This window comes from Syngnathus typhle, linkage group LG22 (assembly GCF_033458585.1).
Source record: "Syngnathus typhle isolate RoL2023-S1 ecotype Sweden linkage group LG22, RoL_Styp_1.0, whole genome shotgun sequence".
NCBI lineage: Eukaryota > Metazoa > Chordata > Actinopteri > Syngnathiformes > Syngnathidae > Syngnathus > Syngnathus typhle.
Genome location: NC_083759.1, coordinates 5,025,112 through 5,044,373, shown reverse-complemented (window position 1 = coordinate 5,044,373; position 19,262 = coordinate 5,025,112). Strand labels below are relative to the sequence as shown.

Sequence of the window (19,262 nt, the reverse complement as noted above, 5' to 3'; positions counted from 1 at the left end):
TAACATGATTATATTTGCACAATAATTGTTTCATAATGTAGAATGTAAATCGTTTCTCTGCATTTTTGCATATGTAGGAAAGCATTATAATAATAATAATAATAATAATAATAATAATGATAATAATAATTATTATTATTTTTATTATTATTATTATTATTATTATTATTATTATTATTATTATTATTATTATTATTATTATTATTATTATTATTATTCACAGCTCTATTGAGTGGAATTATAGATTCACAGGACAAGATCGTAAACTCTAAATAAATCCAATGTGTTTGATTTTATATTTGACATAGGGAATGTAACAAAGAGACCAAACCAAGATTGCATTCATTTATGCTCTCTAAAACCTCAACCTCCATCACTCACTAACTGCAGTGTGAGAATATGTGGTGCCCTGCAGCTATTGGAGTAGTTTGCCCAGCTGAATGTCAACTCTGTTCTGCAGGATGAGTAAGCAGAAGTGTTGGTCAGGATGTGCAATGAACCAATCCTATCACGCACTGTAATAACATTCAGTATTTCTCTTGGATGATGTTGCTTTAATTCCTTACTTCTGCTGAATTTGACCTACTTTTCATACGGATTTTCCCTCACGAGCAGAAGCAAAGAATTACTCTTCATCCCTTTATCTCCACCCACCCTCACCATCCTGTGCTTCATGTCTACTCCCATTCGTTCCACGTGCCGGGCAGATGGACTCGCTTATCAGCTGCTGCTATTTGCAGCAAGGCCTGCGGCTATCCAAAAGGCTGAAACACTGCACGCGTCATGTCTCGAAATCTGGGTAGAAGGATGCTAACTGGATAGACTGCACAGCACAGATGACGGAACCACCATGTTTGCTCCACTGACACATATCAGATTAGTGAAGGTTAGGAGGTGGTTTCTCATAATATACACTGCTTGTGCTTTCGACTTGAATGCAATAATGCAAGGGTGTCAAACTTTTTTTTTTCGTGGGCCGTATTGTAGTCATAGCTTCTTCCGGAGGGCCATTATGACTGTCAACCCAAATAAATGTATGAGCACCTCATATTATATACAGTAAAAGCTACAAAACAAACTGACAAATAACTCATTTTCAAATCAGATGAAAAAAATGGTCAAATATTAACAAAATATATATATTATTAAAAGTGAAGACAATTTTGCAATTCTAGTAATGACACGAATTTGATGCACAATTTGTCTTCCCGGGCCACATGAAATGATGTGACGGGCCGTACCTGGCCCCTGGGCCTTTTGTTTGACACCTGTGCAATAATGCAACCTTTACCCATTTGGATGTAAAACTGTTCTTTATTTCTCTTTTTGTGTTAGTTGTGTGCAATGGTTATAAAAAGTGTACACCCCCCAGTTCAAATGGCACATTTTATGACCTAAAAAAATGACACCAAGAACTGTACAACTTATTATTTTAATTGTGAATTTATTTTGAATTGAAATGTGGTATTCTACTAAATGCTGAATCGATACCGTGAACGCAAAGCTCAGAGAACTGCCTCCACGTGCTCTTAGCACCCTTAACCACGCCCCACCGGTGACGTCACCGTGTCAGAGTGTCCGCTGTGCTCCGCAGCGAGAGGACGCGGCGCCGCACTGCTCACTCAACAAGCGTGCACGGGGCGAAACGGCGGTGCCCGTGAGGCCCTCATCCATCACCGCGATGGGAATTAGCACAGCATTCTTTGTGAGACAAGCCCTCATGCCTGACTACCTTAAACCGCTCCATCTGAGGACCCAGACTTTAAAACACTGCAGCTGAACAAGCTCCTCCATAGTGCATTGAGGAGGATAGGATGAAGATGATGTTTGTCTTGTCAACTTGGACAAGGGCGTTTATTTGAACCTCATCTGAGTTCTGTACATCATCAACAACACAATGTCTGCCATGTGTATTTCTGCAGTGGTGAGTGCATTCATTTGATTCATACACTCGGTTTTCTTCCTTATCCTAAGGATTCCTTCAACAGATTCTCAATTTAAAGGGGCAGCGCCTATTTTTGTCTCCCACATCCTTTCCTGTCTGTTTCCAGTACAGCTGAGATGTTGGTATCGACAGTTACCAAGTAAATACCAGAGCCCGTATCCACGATACTGAAATATGCTATTTTAAATTGCAGTTAAATTCAAATTATTATCACATAAATAATATTAAACAGCTAGATAGAAAACCCCAAACAAAGCAGAATTACTCTAAAATGTCCATCACTGTATACATTTCTTTGAAAATATCTGAAATCATAGGAATAAATGTAAAGGATCGATACTACCGGATTGGTATCAATGTGATACCGATACTCACTATCGATACTTGCGTCAATATGCATTTCCATTGTTTCCAGACTAAGCTTCATGTTTACAGTTTTCCATTACAATGACCATTCATTCCCCCTAAATTAACATCTCATCCGTATCCAGTTATTCAACTGTGGGCGAAGCAACAGAAAAATGGTAACAGTGGGACGTTTGTTTGCTACACTGCACTTGTGTTGACGTAACTACTGGAAATACCAGTTACTGAGTCTTTATCGTGATGGCCTGATTATTTTCTGTAGAACTTAAGGTTAATCTTGAAGCGAAACGTTTATGGGTTTGAAATGAATAGAACTGCCTTCAATCGGTTCTCTTTTCATGATTTTATTTTCTTAGAAGTAATACTGTATAAAGTTCTAATTATATTTTTGGATCTGTAGCCTTGAATAAACACTCATTTTAGGTCAGTGAGGTCTCGTCAGTCTCACAAAGCTGCAAGGTTTACAGAACAGGAAACCTCATGTTTTTTTTTGTTGATTCACTTCCTATCTGATGCAGACTGAGCCATAAAGTCGGGTTTCGGTTGTTTTAATATTACGATGGATTGACTGAGAAGTAGAGTGTAGCGTTAGAAGTAAACACTGAATCTTCGCACATTGGAGGCGCCAAATTTTAGGACAAGTTTGCAAGTAGTCACTTGTTATTGCCATCAGATGGCTGTTTATTCAACAGTCTGTAGTCAACCCATTTTTTTAAAAATTATTTTTATTAAAAAATATTTTTCTATACTTGTTTGTGACTTGAATAAATTATACATATTTATTAATAATAATTTATAATTAATAAATTTAATTCTAAACTAGATTTAATTGCTGATTTTAATTCAATTTATAGTCATTTTTTTTATTCCAGTTTTTCACCTAAATTGTAGTCCACCAAACTAAGAGGATGTGTTCAAACAACAAACTTTCTGTGAAGTTATTTGCACAATGGATGATCACTTATCAGCTGCAGTGTGACACATCCACACAAACAATCATCATTAGCTTTTGTCTGTGATAAATTCACACTGAGTGAATCCAAACAGTCTCTTTCCTGTCTGAGTTGAAATGTGCTGCGACTGCAGTGCAAGGATTGCACGGGGGCGACACAACAGGTGCTTCTTCATGTGAACAAGTGCTTTAGGGGGGGGGGGTTCAGTCAGTGAACAAACAAGGGAGGGAAGTCGGGGGCACGTGTCTCTATCCTGAACATGTGTGCATGTTACTAAGCGCCGCTTTAATTAGGTAGTTATTGCTGCCCAATGTTTTCCTGCCACCCACATCCAAAAATGTATGCAAACACCTCATTATGTAAACAGAAAACAGATTTTCACTTAACCCGAAACAACCACTTTAAAACATTTAAGAATGCTGTACTGGTTGAATACAAGAATATTGAGCCAAATATTAGTTACGCAATTTGTACATTAGTGTCATTCAGATTTACAACCTGGCTGGACTGCTGACAGACTTATTGCATTTGTAGACGGTTAGTTCATGAGTCATTTTAGAATCGTATTTTTTTTTCTCTCTTGGCCTAGAATTTGGATGCCATGATTCGTGTTTAGTTAAGAAGTGTGGCAGGCTAGCATGAAATATTTTATTAAAGCACATAGAAATTAATTTAAACCAATTTTGAGTATTATGGTATTAAAATGGCTAGTTAGTTGGTGCAATGTGACTAGTACTGTCTAATTCTATTTTTTTCCAAACTTACTATATCATGAATATATTTCTTTTTAATAAATCGCAAGAGTTTTATTAGTTGATGCAATGTGGCAAGTATTGTGTAATTATTTTTTTCTCACATATTATGTCTATGTATTTGAAATAAAATTACAAGATCACATAGTGTTATTTTTGTTCAATTAAAAAACATTATAAAGGATTTTTTGTTTGTTTTTGTGGAGGCTGGAACAGATTAATGATTTCTCCATTCATTTCAATGTGGAAAGATGTTTTGCACTACTGAACGTGACAAAGCAGTCCTTGTTGAAAGTTTATTGATTTCTCAGTGTGTCTTGAGACCGGTTTAATAGCTCGCGCTTGAGGTAGTAGAATTACAAATTGCTGTCCTCAGTTGCTCTGGCAGTCCAAAATTTAGGAGTCTGAGGAGCGTGTTTATTGTGCTGGGATGCTGCAGTGTTGCCCAAGTGATGTAAACAAGTTGTTGCCTCACCAGCAACCACACCCTCAGATGTTCTTCCTGGTAGTGAGTCACAGAATCAGCAGATTAAAAATGCGCTTTTTAATGTGGGTCGTGAAAGACACAAGCAAAACATAGATGGAGAGATAGGAACAAAGGCATGCAGAGGCCTAACTTGATACCTGATTCTCCGTCTGCAGAGGCTCCAGACTGTTTGTCTACTGTACACATGAGCAGGAAAAGTACGTGCTTTGATTGCATTTGTCGCATCTTCTCCTTTTTGGTCTTGATTTTCCTGCATGGTTGTTTCGTTTCTCTTTTGGTGTCTTATTTTCCGCATACGTCGGCTCCCTTACCATGCTAGCTAAAGTAGCAATATTCTATCAGATTGCAACTGCATACTGTACTCCCTTTATGGTATGCTTGACAACATATGTCACCTCACGTGCTTCTAACTGTAGTCGCAGACGGAATTAGATGTCAGTCTGCTACGGTTGAGCTTCATGGGTGACAGAGGGATAGAGAGGCTGTCTAGCAATCGGAACCTGGAAAGCTCTAGCGTAGCATTGTCATGTTACTGACCACACAGAAATAGTTGCAGTATGGTGTCATGTTATATACCGTAATTTTCTGACTATAAGCCGCACCAGACTAAAAGCCGCACCAGGTAAAACTCGTGATTACGGGTTCACAATTTGCGAAAAAAGTCGCGGCTTATAGTCAGAAATTTACGGTACTCAGGGTTTTAGACTGTGGGGAAAAGTACCTGAGAAAACCCAGACATTGGGGAGAGCATGAAAACACCAAATGGCTCAACCAGCTTGTGCAAATTGAAGCCAGTAACTGACTAAGTGTGACAAAGCATTGATACTGGATCAAGGATGAATTTTTTGGGATTTGTTTGCTTGACTTCTATGTGTCTTTCTGGGTGGGCCTGGCTGGCGCGTGTGCCTTCTGGCTTGCGACCATGTTGGACTAGCCTGAGCCAGCATGCCCTGAGTGGATTAAAGCGCTCTACTCCATTCCTGTAAAACAACTGCTGTGTCAGCTCTGTCTGCAGTAGCTATGTGTGGAAAAAGATTTCCTGTTTGATACCAGCACATCTTCAGTTCTTGAAACTCATATGAACACTAATGGCAAGCCAGGATGTGCAATTTCAAAACCACAGTGGGACCATCCATTATGCCCTGACCAAATGATTTTGTTAGACACCGCTACATAACTGTTGCTCTAAAGAGCCGACTGCTTCCTTAATTACCCGTCTTATTTATATTTCAGTATAGAGATTTAAAGTATTCATATCAAAAGGATAGTCTACCAATCTTGTCCTTTAAGAGTGCATCCTGGAACCCATACATAAAAGCTTTTACTAAGATGGCAATCTTTCACGTGACATCAGCAAAGAATTCCAGCTAGCTCATTATTTCAAACCAGACAGTCCTCTTTTTCATTTTTATACCAGCACACCTCGCTAATCTCCTTTGATATATATCTGAGAATTCACACCCTACTTGGAAGAACACATTTTTTCGCTCCCAACTATTGTTTTTTTTGTCTGCTCATTCCATCTAGTACATTTGCAATTTCAATTAAACAGGTTTGATTACTTTTAGCTCTAAATAACCTGGGGAATTGCAAAACTATGAAACTCCACACGACTTCCTTATTTGTCTCTAAACATACCGTATTTTCCGCACTATAAGGCGCACCGGATTATAAGGCGCACCTTCAATGAAAGGCCCATTTTAAAATTTTGTCCATATATAAGGTGCACCGGATTTTAAGGCGCACCTTCAATGAATGGCCCATTTTAAAACTTTGTCCATATATAAGATATATACATTTGGCCCGCGGGCCGGACTTTGGACACGCCTGCTGTAGTGGCTCAATATTGGGCCATTTATAAGGCGCATCTGATTATAAGGCGAACTGTCGGCTTTTGAGAAAATTTGAGGTTTTTAGGTGTGCCTTATAGTGCAAAAAATACGGTAGTCCATTTTTACTAAACATAAATACTTTCTTGTCTTCCTCAGGTACTGTGGACATTGGTGGTTGAACTCTCAGCTCGGGTTTTGACAACAACTCACCCAGTTGAACTACACCTCCTATCCCCTCGCCATTATCAATACAAAGACCCAGACTCTGGCTCTCAGTTGGTCTGTGACAAGTGCCCGGCAGGTACCTATGTGTCTGCCCATTGTTCCCAAACTGCTGTTAGGGAGTGCAGTCCCTGCCCCAAAGGTACTTTCACACGAGGTGAAAACGGCATTACGCAATGCCATCATTGTCGAGCTCCGTGTCCTGCAGGCCTGATTGAGAAGGTACCCTGCACTACCTCTCAGGACCGCGTTTGTACCTGTCCTCCAAACACCTTCCAGATAGGAGAAGGTAGCACCGAGTGTAAGCCCCATTCGTTGTGCCCGCCTGGGACAAGGGTGAAAAAGAAAGGTACTGAAACAGAAGATGTTATATGTAAGCCGTGCACCAAAGGAACTTTCTCCAATGCCGAATCAAATGCAATCAAGTGCCGAGCCCATGCGGACTGCCAAGCTCAGGGGTTGACGCTACTCATCGTGGGAACAAGAGAGACTGATAATCTTTGTGGACCGATGTCTACAACCATCCCATCTGCACAAAGACAGGAATTAGTGACTCTGGCTTCGTCCTCATCAACATTAGATCACAAAGGTGAGAGCTTGTCTAGTCATCATGAAGCCTCATTCAACCAAGACCCTTTTTTTGAAAGGAAGGACATTCTTTGGCATGGCAACAAAGCAGTGGCTTCTACTTACTTCAGGAATGCTACTATTTGTGGTCATGAGGAGGTCAACTTCTTCCTCACTCTTCCTCACCTCAATGAGGTGTCGGATCAGGGAACATGAGTAATTCTCTCCCCCTTTTGTTTTCGTTGCCCTTCACCCTTCTCTTCTGTTAAGTCATTTCTGAGAATCACACAGACATACTGGGTATGACTCCACCTTATACCTATAAACCTTGTGTGTTTTGGGACAGACTCAATGACTCTCAGTTACGTCACTAGTGAATGGGAATCAGGAAGGACAATTGATTGTGAACAGCCCGTCCCTAGCAAACAATAAATTAAAATGAAAGGTTTACTGGGCCATATGTACAGTAATCCCTCGTTTATCGCGGATAATTGGTTCCCAAAAGCACCTGCGATAAGTGAAATCTGCAAAGTACGGTCACCAACAAGGAGTACTGGGCAGGCTAACAAGTTAGCGGAAAGATGCTAATTTGCGATTGGCTAACACGCGAAAACAGACTTCCAAAGGAATGTAAACGAATATTTGGCGCAATACTACATTGTCCTAAAGGTTAGACACACGTTTCCCCAATTTAGAAGTTTTATTTTGACTTTTAATTGGTTTTTAATTTGGAAAAAAAAATCGGCGATGTAGTGAAGCCGCGATAAACGAAACGTGAAGTAGCGAGGGATCACTGTACTTATATATGCTGCAGTGCTAATCAGTTTATTGTGCAACATTTGTAACAAAGACACTTTCAAGTCATCTGTACACTATTATCCATTAATTTTCATCTCTATCTCAACTCAGGCATCAACGGCCGTTCAGCTGCTATTCAACTGAGGGAAAACCAAGGTGGGGAAATTCGTACAAGCACCTTTCGAGCAATCCTTGACCCCACTCAGGTTTCACCTCCCATAGCCCCAAAACAACTGGTCCATCCGCGGGACCAAATCAATTCAGACCCTTTGCTTGGTCCTAACAAGAGGATGATGGAAGGATTTGAGGGGTCAGAGGTCAGGGGAGGGACGGGGATCAATAAGATTCCTATACAGCCAAACAAAGACAAAGTTTCCAATTATAACCGTCCCACTCGAAGAGGATCCCCACGGCCGAGCACTCACGATTACTTCGATATCAACGAGCACCTCCCCTGGATGATAGTCCTGCTGCTCCTGCTCGTCCTGGTTGTGATCGTGATGTGCAGTGTGAAACGGAGTTCCCATGTGCTTAAGAAAGGCCCCATGCAGGATCCCAGCAGTATCGTGGAAAGGGCAATTCAGAAGAAACCATCTCTGCCCCCCGCACAGGTCAAAGAGAAGTGGATCTATTATTCCAACGGACAAGGTCAGTCTGATGATATCATTTGTTGCACAAGCGGTATTATCAACCGTTCCTGAAAGCACATATCTTACAAAGTTTCATGTCAGCCAACCTCCAAAACAACTTTCTTGACTGAACCCTACTTTTTAAAACACAATCTTATTTTTCCCACTGAACACCTAAAAGTCAACACTTTTATAATTTTAAGCCTCTAGGTCACAGGTGTCAAACTCAAGGCCCGGGAGCCAGATACGGCCCGCCACATCATTTTATGTGGCCCGCAAAGACAAATTGTGCATCAAATTGGTGTCATTACTAGAATTGCAAATTGTCTTCACTTTTAATAATATCTATTTTTTTAAAAATATTTGACCGGTTTTTACTCGTCTGATTTGAAAACGAGTTATTTGTCAGTTTGTTTTGTAGCTTTTACTGTAGAATATGAGGTGCTCATACATTTATTTGGGTCGACAATCATAATGGCCCTCCGAAAGAAGCTATGAGTACAATGCGGCCCGCGAAAAAAATGAGTTTGACACCCCTGCTCTAGATAATGTTTCTAGTTACATCACTAGTACTATACAACCTCTCAGACAGGGTGAACTGATCAATGCTGCCATGGAGGGCACCGGGCTTGCACAACACTCAAATTTCACTGATTGCTTTCTTTCTCCTTTCATTCTCAGTTTAACCTCCTGTGTTGTTTATTTATTTATCAACCTCTTCTCTGGTTCCTACTTGGCTCTCTATCGTTTTTTTGCACTTGTTGCAATTCCCTCCTGTCTCGATGTCAACTTTTTTCTCCCTCCTGGCTTTCTGGTGCGTATCTGTAAACACAGCAGTGAGAAGTAACAGGTGGGGAGCTCCGTTTCACACTGAGAGAAGGATAGACACACTGAACTTTACAACGAGATGTGTGTGTGTGTCCTCACGCTCTACGAATCACCCTCCTGTCTCTACTCAGTGGCTGACCACAGAGAACTGGAATAATCTGGTTTGAGAAACATTGGCTTTTGTTGTTTTTGTACATGCACAGATCAAATAGGAACCCAACAAAGAAAGAGATGCATAGAATTGATAGAAGCAAGTGAAAAAGAATGTCACAATCAAAATGTTACGCTAAGAAGTTGTTGGGCAAAAAGTTATAAAATGCATTGTCCTAGATTCTCTCAGGTCGACCTTGTCTACACATGATAAAAACTCAATTACCTGGATAGGTCATGAGTAATAAGTGTGAATGGTTGTCTGTCTCCATCTGTGCCTTGTGATTGGTGGGCACTAGCCAAATCTGCCTTTCACCAAAATTAAGTCAAGAATAAGCAGTATAAAAAAGAATAGCATCCTTTATTGTCACACAAATGTGTAAATGAAAGTTTTGATACACAACGAAGAGTTTTGTTAACAACCGTACCAAATTTAAATAACTTAAACTATTGCCAAGTACATAAAAGTAGGTAGAGCTGTCACAAACTAATTTTTTCAGAATCGACTATCCTATCGATTGATTATTTGATCGATTAATCGAGGAATCACAAATTGAAAAACACATATCCCTCTATGGTCAAGCCACATAAGTTTACCCACTTAAAGCTTTCATTGGCTGGAATATATCCCATTAGGCTGTTGACAAATGTCGTTAGCCACCAGCTAGCTCCTGAGCTAACCGCATGTAACTACCGTATTTTCCGCACTATAAGGCGCACCTAAAAACGTCAAATTTTCTCAAAAGCCGAAAGTGCGCCTTATAATCAGGTGCGCCTTATATATGGACCAATATTGAGCCACTACAGCAGGCGTGTCCAAAGTCCGGACCGCTGGCTAAATATATATGTCTTATATATGGACAAAGTTTTAAAATGGGCCATTCATTGAAGGTGCGCCTTATAATCCGGTGCGCCTTACATATGGACAAAGTTTCAAAATGGGCCATTCATTGAAGGTGCGCTTTATAATCCGGTGCGCCTTATAGTGCGGAAAATACGGTATATGACCAACTACGTTTTCCGTTTTGAAATAATCACTATAAAGCACGTCGCTAACCTTCTCTACAATGCCGTCATGCACTCCTGTTGTCACAACCATCTTGATGACACAAGTCCTCGAATTTTTTTGACACTCCTAATACGTCAAATCAAAGTGATTCCCTGCAGCGATGAATCTATAGAGAACTGTTGGAGCATTGTTCAACTCCTTTCCTAATTAAACCAAAAATATTTAAAGGGTGATTTTCAGTGTTTGGCCTTTTGTTGTTCTGATGGAATGACTATTCTGGTGCCAATGTGTGTGTATTTAAATGCCAAAACGTAAGCACTTGAATAACAACACAACAAACATTTTACACTGCCATTTAGCCTTTGGAACAATAAATAAAACAGCTTTTTAATCCTTTCAAGGTGCATGGTTGGCTTCACTTGAAGTTTTTAAAGCCCATTTACGAGAATAGTCAAAACACTTCTCATCTCTCATGTACTGACTGAGCTTAGCATTTATTGAGAGACGACGGGTAAGTAATGTTAGCCACCTCTCTAAAGTCACATTTTTATTATGATGACATTTTAAAATCAAATAAACTTCTTGTACACTTGAAAAAAATCTCAAATAAACACAAAAATAATATTTTTTGTGTGTGCTATCAATCCTAGTTGGTGTGTGTTATCCATCCTATTATAGTAAGTTCATGTCTGTGATGTAATGCAAAAGCATTTAGAAAACAAATGCCATGGAAAAACAACATCTACTAAAAAACAACCTCCCAGGTAGTTAGTCAAAGTAATTTATTTTGCAACTTATATTTCCGAAGCAAGTTGGAAAATGCCCACCCTTCTCTCTTGTTAAATCTCCACACCGTTAATAACGCCAAGTTCCACATTCTAGCCCAGTGGGAAGCTGCGTGTTAGAATCTACTGTGAGTTGCAGTACTAGGGTGCGCCTGTTCTCAGGTCAGCCTTTGTTTGATGGTTTTTAAAAGCATTGTTATTTCAAGCGAAGGTTTAACCACTCACATATTTCATTAATTTAAAGTAAAAAAAAAAAAAAAAAAAAAGATTACCGTATTTTCCGGACTATAACGTAAAGTCTAAAATACAGTGACACAGGAAAAAAAACTCATAAAATAAGCTACAAATAAAATCCCTAACACAAAACCAAATATGACTTTATAAAATGTGACAGGGCTTGAAGAAATATTAGTCGATGCAAATGCATAAACACGCATGCCTGCCACTTCCTCATGCAAAGACATAAACGCATCTGCTGGCTGGCACCCTGAATCATCACGAGACTTAAATAGGCCATCCGATTGCGTCCAGCAAACACGGACAGTGAGGCAGCGAGGGGATTTCTCCGCTGTCGTTGTCTGTTATTGCCAACGAGGCGGCAGGCATTTGACCTACAAGGCTGGCACGCGAGGTCCTGCGGGTCCACCATCCACTCATTACCATGAGTGATGGATTTTATATTTGTTTTAATGTGCAAAAAAATACAAAAGTAGGTCAAAAGATTTGTTTGATAAAATGGTGAATTTTGGCATTGTGAGCATATTTCAATCTCTTTGCAATGACCTCTGGATTTTTATCAATTCACACTCAGTGGTATTTTTTGTTTGCGTGTATGGGTGACTCATATCCCCCAGCAGTGGTTTATCCTTTTAATCCGCTCAAATCATCCTGGATTTGTGCATTTAGGATGTTTGCCACTGTGGACATCAATCAGGGATCAACCTGATGCTTATCAAAGTGGATGAATAAAAAAATCACAGTTAAGACTTGCAATTTCAAGTTAGCTGTCAATACAGTATGATGCCACTAGTGAAAAGTACAAACCCAAAAATATGAGACATCATTGATCACAAAAGATTTCAAGGTTGAAACATTTATTCAGGGCATTAATTACTCTGTAGTGGTTATGTATATTTTATCCAGAAGCTATTTGTGATTCCTTTAAAATGTTAATTAAATTGTGATCGACAGTATTGTTCAGCCAATCCCTTACTGATAGCATATTGTATGTGTTTGTTTACTTTTTTCTTAGGAGTGGACATTTTAAAACTGGTTGCAGCTCAAGTGGGCTCCCAGTGGATTGACATTTATCAGTCACTGGCCAACGCCACCGAGCGGGAAGTGGCAGCCTTCTCCAGTGGCTACTCGGCAGATCACGAGCGGGCATACGCTGCGCTTCAACACTGGACCATTCGGGACAGTGACGCCAATCTAGCCAAGCTGATCAACGCCTTGCACAAACAACGGCGCATCGACGTGGTGGAGAAGATCAGATTGGTCATGGAGGACAACCCGCAGGTAGGATTGAAAGATTGGAGAGTGAGTAGGGAGAAATCTTTTATGGGACAAATACAGTTGATCTATATTTCGAATACTTCTGAACAAATTGCAACAATTGTAGTTCTGTTTTTATTAGGGCTCGACCGCTAAGGACGATGCCATTTCCGATATTTAGCTGAGTAAAATTCCGATAACGATTAATTGTCTGATGAATTAATGAATACATAAATACATGTTTATCTATAAATAAATAAATAAATTAATTAATTAAACCAACATTTTTAGGGTTAGACTGCTAAGGACGATGCCATTTCCGATATTTAGCTGAGTAAAATTCTGATAACGATTAATTGTCTGATGAGTTAATAAATAAATAAATACATATTTATCTATAAATAAATGAACAAATAAATAAATTAAACCATATATATATATATATATATATATCCAATAAGCATATAACATTTTTGTCTCAGACTGTTGCAATACTTGACAACCCAACCATGGCTACAAAAAAAACTTTATCCTTTACATAATTCAAGGTGAAAGCCTAAAAGTTAATGGTATTGTTCATCAACTTTCTGTCTTTCAGTGCAGATAATTTCATCTTTCATTGCTGCTTGATAATCAGTGGATGATCTTGCACCGCTACATTCTTTGAGTTTTTTTTTTATGATTTATCGTTGAGTTTTATTACGCAAAGGGGTAATCAAGGAAGGTGTGTTGATGTGTGATATTTCTAATGCAGGTTTTAGAAGACCCACAGAAATTCCCAGCTCAGCAAATATATATTCATTGTTAGCTAGTGGTAGAACTACAATTTTTAGTTCTTACTATGAAAAACAATCAAATTTAACTCACATATCAAAAGCGTTATAGTTCCCCCTTACTGAAAATACCGTGACATTTTTTTTTTCAAGGTCAGAAAAAAAGCTGCCTTTACTCTCAGTTTACTGTAAATGGGGACCAGTCAGAAAAATCTATTGATCTTTCAATGGAATTAATAATAATCCAATGTGATATGTTAAATAACTCCTACTGACCTCCCAGCTTCAATGGCATTCTCACTCGGACAACTGAGCGTCAGAATTAATAACAAGTTTGGGTTTTACTGTCGAAGTAGCAGGATTACAAGTTAAAAGCATAAAAAGGTTGAATCATTTTCCATTATGACTCTTTTACCTATCCCAATGGAATTGTTTTACCTCAACCAAATTTTTGTGTTTCCACATCTCAGTCATTGCCAATACGCTGATCTCATAATCACCGACAATTACAACTCAAACCCCTCATTAGCCTACAATAAAGCCGAATTAGCATTTATGCTGTGGTAAAACAGCAGTGTGCCTGGTATAATGTGAAATAAACTTAAAGCAAATAAATATAAAGTTCTTTCAGTTCTTTCCACAGCGATCACAATGAAGTTACGAAACAAAATGACAGCCAGGACTTTTTTTTTAGAAAATGATGGAAATTCCTCGTGCTGTGCCAAGTTAATCATCCGAGTGACCTTTGTTGGAACAACTTGAATGTCACAGCATGAAGCTGATTATGAAATATCACATTAATATCATACTTTAAATTTGCTGTTGAAATGTAACAAAATTAATCGAAAATTGCCCATGTTTCATTCATTGTAGCAGGTTGAATGTTCTCCTACGATATAACTAGAAACAATGGAATGGTGACATTTTCCAGATTGACAAAAATTCACCTATGATCAATTTACAACGCAAATTTACACCATCAAAACATTATGTTGTCTGTCTTTGCCCAGTTTGATCTAAACCAACTGATGACGTCTGTGAATGTAAGCCAAAGCCTCAGTCCTATTCACAAGCCTCCGGAGTCTCCCAGCAGCACCGGCACCGGCGCCGGCAGCAGCGCTGCAGGTGTGGAGCAGTCGCCGGTGGACCGCACCAAAGGGTTCTTCCATGATGAGTCAGAACCGCTGCTCCGTTGCGACTCCACTTCCAGCAAAGACTCTGCTCTTAGTCGGAATGGCTCGTTCATCACAAAAGGTTAGTGGGGAACACGAGGAGTATTATATTATATTATATTATATTATATTATATTATATTATATTATATTATATTATATTATATTATATTATATTATATTATATTATATTATATTATATTATATTATATTATATTATATTATATTATATTATATTATATTATATTATAAGTACTAAAGATAAGACATTCCTCCAATTTATTCTGCAAATGGATGACACACTTCTGGTGTGACTCACAATACCAGCTGTTGGATAGTGACTGTTGCTTTCGAAACAGCAGGCCGGCGACAGTGAGTTAAACTTCCGTGAGTGTGATACTTCACACCCTAGTCTACCAACTTCCACACACACACACACACAGACGGCAGTACGATACTATCACAGAAATGTTGACCCAGTTATTAGTTTATTAATGGTACAATTTGTATCAGTGAGAAGTCAGAGTGTAATTTTCTACCCTTCCGTCATTCCCACAGAAAAAAAAGACACGGTGCTTCGCCAAGTCCGCCTTGACCCGTGCGACCTCCAACCCATCTTTGACGACATGCTGCACATCCTGAACCCCGAGGAGCTACACGTTATCGAGGAGATCCCCGCTGCCGAGGACAGGCTTGACCAGCTTTTTGAGATTGCGGGAGTCAAAAGTCAGGAGGCCAGCCAGACGCTGTTAGACTCGGTCTACAGCCACCTCCCTGACCTTTTGTAGACAGAGGAGAGGATGATGTCATAAAATATGTGCAATGAAAATCTGGTACCGTTCAAATCGAGCACAACATTAATCCAATGCAATGACCCATCATCTTAAATTTATGTACCAGAAGGTTGGAAACGAGTCTGTTATCTACTTTTAATGATTTTGACCTTTACTCTTCCTTCTCTGTTGTATTGTGCATTCTTTGTTATTCCTTCATCCACCATCAAAGTCAATACTTGGTGACACTCTTGCAAACTCTATTAAATATATTTTGAGTTTTACAATGTAGCAAACATTACATCATGAATCAAGAACTTGTTGAACATGCCTAGCTATAAACAATTCAGTACACTGCTATTGTTCTTGTTTTTAAAGAGGCTCTTAAAGATATATCACAAACATTTATTGACATATTATCCAGCATATGTGCCTGATCTGATATGTATTTTTTTCACGTGATGGGAAAATGAATGCTTCAAATTTGCCAGCTGTTGTATTTTTTCTACCCCACTAGATGGCACTCTCTGTTCAATATTGGACTAAAGTCACACTAACTTGCCATTTCTTAAAGGTCTTTATTTAAACCAGCAGTGCTATCTAGAGCTGTTCTGCTACAAACTGGAATACAAAATATGCATACTCAATTCTACTTGAAATATGTCTATGTATGACTTTGGATTTAAAAGAAATACTCAAGGACTCGAAAATGAACTGTAAAGTACACCAAATAAAAAGACTTTGCTAGTCACCACGACAGTTGAAGCAATATTGGAACTGAAAGTCTCAAACATATGTTGCTTCGAAATTTGCAGAGAGACAAAGAGGATAAGCAGGATGTCGTGACTTGGATAGAGCATGAGATTTTTTTTTCGTTACTTATATTGACGTATGGAAAGAAGAAGTTGAGTGGATGATTTCACTATTCACAATCATAGCCACTATGTTTACTTTGTAACTTTAAAATAGCTCAATAAAATCTCAATATTTGTTATAACATTGTGTATGGTGATTGCTTCAAGGAAATATTTATGGAATTATATGTGATGTAATGGTTTAAAGCGGTTTATCAGGACCCAAATTAGGAATGTAGCTCTTCCACACTGCTTGATTTAAAAAACAAAAACTATTGAATATATTTCCATAACATATAAAATAACAATACATACAAATCACAATTTGTTCACTATTATGATTTAAAAAAAAATATTTAAAACTTAACATTTAAAAATATCAAAGAAAAACAATGATAGGTTTCATTTCTTACTAATGCTACCGAAATCAAATCCACTGAAATGGTCTTTTTTAAATTTGCTTTCTCCACCTTATGGTTTCTCAATAAATATTCGAATCACAAGTAATATTTAAATCAAGATTTTCCCCCACAAAAATGAAAGTATTCATAATTGTATTTGAAATGTATGAAACACTTTGTTTGTTCAACGAACCAATTCATGTTTGACATACAATCTTTCGTCTTGTTCTGTCTCCGTCTTGCATGATGTAAACGTCTTTTTGTTCTCACCTTAAAAGCCCCGGTGAGCAAACGGCTCCGGTTACACCAGTTAACAACTTAACAATAAGGCCAGACACACCATTGCGGCCACAAAACTACCTCTAACAAAAGACATTTGTGAATTCACAGAACAGACGTGTATTTAGAGAAGAGAGTAGAGGGAGTGTCCTTTAATAACTAGTTACCTATACGGCGGCCATGTTGGGAAAATAAAACACGCTTTGTCATACTGTAATTCAAAAGACGCATCTGTGTTGAACTTGCATAAACCGGGTTTATGCTTTGTTTAAGTTATTTAATAAATAGTTATTCATTTATTTTGGATTTCCAGCTTTCCTGAGTCAATTTTGCTTGTTAGACTGCGTGCCTGATTTATTTGATTTGAAAGAGAAGTCGAGCAGCCGCTTCGATTGGCCTGTGTTCACTCCCACGACGGCACAAACGCCCCTTTCTAACTACGCCCGTGTACGGAAATGCCAAAAAAAAAGAAAACTCCAGGGTTTATTGTGTCTTTGTTGGCATTGTCAGAGGTGTCAGGGTAGGTGTTATGCAATTTAAACACGGGGAGATTTTCTTTTCACTTGACACAGAGGTGGAAATTCTTTTCATTCATGGTCAGTAAAACAAAGATGACTATAGATATCAGATATATATCAGAGTATAGATATCAGAGTTTCACATGTGAAGCAAATTTCACGTCATAGATTTTTGTTGCTACAACAATTTATAAACTTTACAACTTTGTCCCGATGTAGCCGCTTAATAAATTCTGATAATGGGCCTATTTGAACTGTCATGTCCATTTAATTTCCCGCTCACCCTTTTATTTTGAAGATAGTAAATCTATGGGGAATTTTTTTGTGCCTCAACTTTGCCACACCTTATTGGTGCCCTCATTGGTTTCACCTGATCTCTGCGGTGTTTAACCAGACAGCTCTGCCCTTTTGAAATGCAGCTCATTTATTTAACCAGGTATTGGAGTTAGTTTAGTCAACTTACAACTGTGCTGTTTTGTGATTTTGATTTGTTTCTGTTTTGTCTCTTACCAAATTTGCTCTTAATTCTTACTCCCCACTACGATTGATGCTGTGATTATCACACTGATTTAATTTTTTTAAATTTACAAATATATTGTTGGTCTATGTTTAAAGCAAAATTAATGATTGTTACAGTAAAGCTTGCAGGAATACTAAATAAGTTTTTCAAGTTTATTATTTAAAATGGTGTGGTGATGGGACTAAGTAGGTTGTTTTCTTCCCACTCCTTTTCAGATTGTGGTTGTCTAGTTTATGTTGACCGCTACCTGGAATAAATTAATTTTAAAATAAAAGAAGAAAATATGCCCAAAAAAAGAAAGAAAGAGCAAGGCAGCAACAGAAGGAATGGCGGAAAAATCTATAGAACAGCACTGACAAGTTGATTGCATTTGCAGATGGCGCTAAACAGAAACTAAATAATCACGATACTGTATTTAATTAATTTACTGTACTGTAATTAATTAAATATGTTAAAATTATGATCCAAATAATTGGAGACAAGTCATTTGCACTTCTCGTGCATATTATTAATTGAAATTATCATGTTACAATATTGCCAATGTATACATATTTATCGGTTTCATCAGATATTGCCAAAAATCGGTATCGGCCTCCCAAAAATTAATATCAGTTGTACAGTAATACCTATTATTTAATGTTGAAAAAAAAAAACATGCAGTTATAAATATGCAATCTGTTTTGATATAGAGCACCAAATAAATCTGACATGAAGTTCCACAGTTATTCAATTAGAAATGTTTTTTTAATGCCTCCACTAGTTTTTTTTGCACATATAATATTTATTTCATGACCCTGAGAAGACTGTTGCTTTGCAAGTCATTGCTCCAAAAATAATTAAGCTGCTCTCTGGGAGGTCTTTCATTCACAATGGACAGAAATTGTAAAATGTGCATGAAAGTCAAAGTCTGCTTTATTGTCAATTTCTTCACATGTCAAGACATACAAAGTGATTGAAATTGCGTTTCCTACTATCCTACGGTGAGAAGACATATTAGACCCAATTGGTCCACAGACAAACAAAATATAGTAAACAATACAAAAAGTAAAAATAAAAAGGCACATACAATGAATGAATAAGAGTAAAGTATAGTATAGTACAAAGTATGTGTGATGCCTTGTTTTCTTTGTGCGTCAATTATTTTGCTGCAGGCTAT

At 38.2% G+C, this 19,262-nt stretch overlaps 1 protein-coding gene across 1 annotated transcript; it reads left to right on the top strand.

Annotated features, from left to right (window-relative positions):
- The first annotated feature begins 1,570 nt into the window (after window positions 1–1,570).
- On the top strand, window positions 1,571–16,531 carry tnfrsf21 (tumor necrosis factor receptor superfamily, member 21). Its single transcript, XM_061271096.1, has 6 exons — window positions 1,571–1,924; window positions 6,492–7,146; window positions 8,034–8,570; window positions 12,576–12,841; window positions 14,601–14,844; window positions 15,320–16,531. The coding sequence occupies exons 1-6, from the start codon at window positions 1,898–1,900 to the stop codon at window positions 15,547–15,549; spliced, it is 1,959 nt and encodes a 652-aa protein (XP_061127080.1). The 5' UTR covers window positions 1,571–1,897; the 3' UTR covers window positions 15,550–16,531.
- The last annotated feature ends 2,731 nt before the right edge of the window (window positions 16,532–19,262 follow it).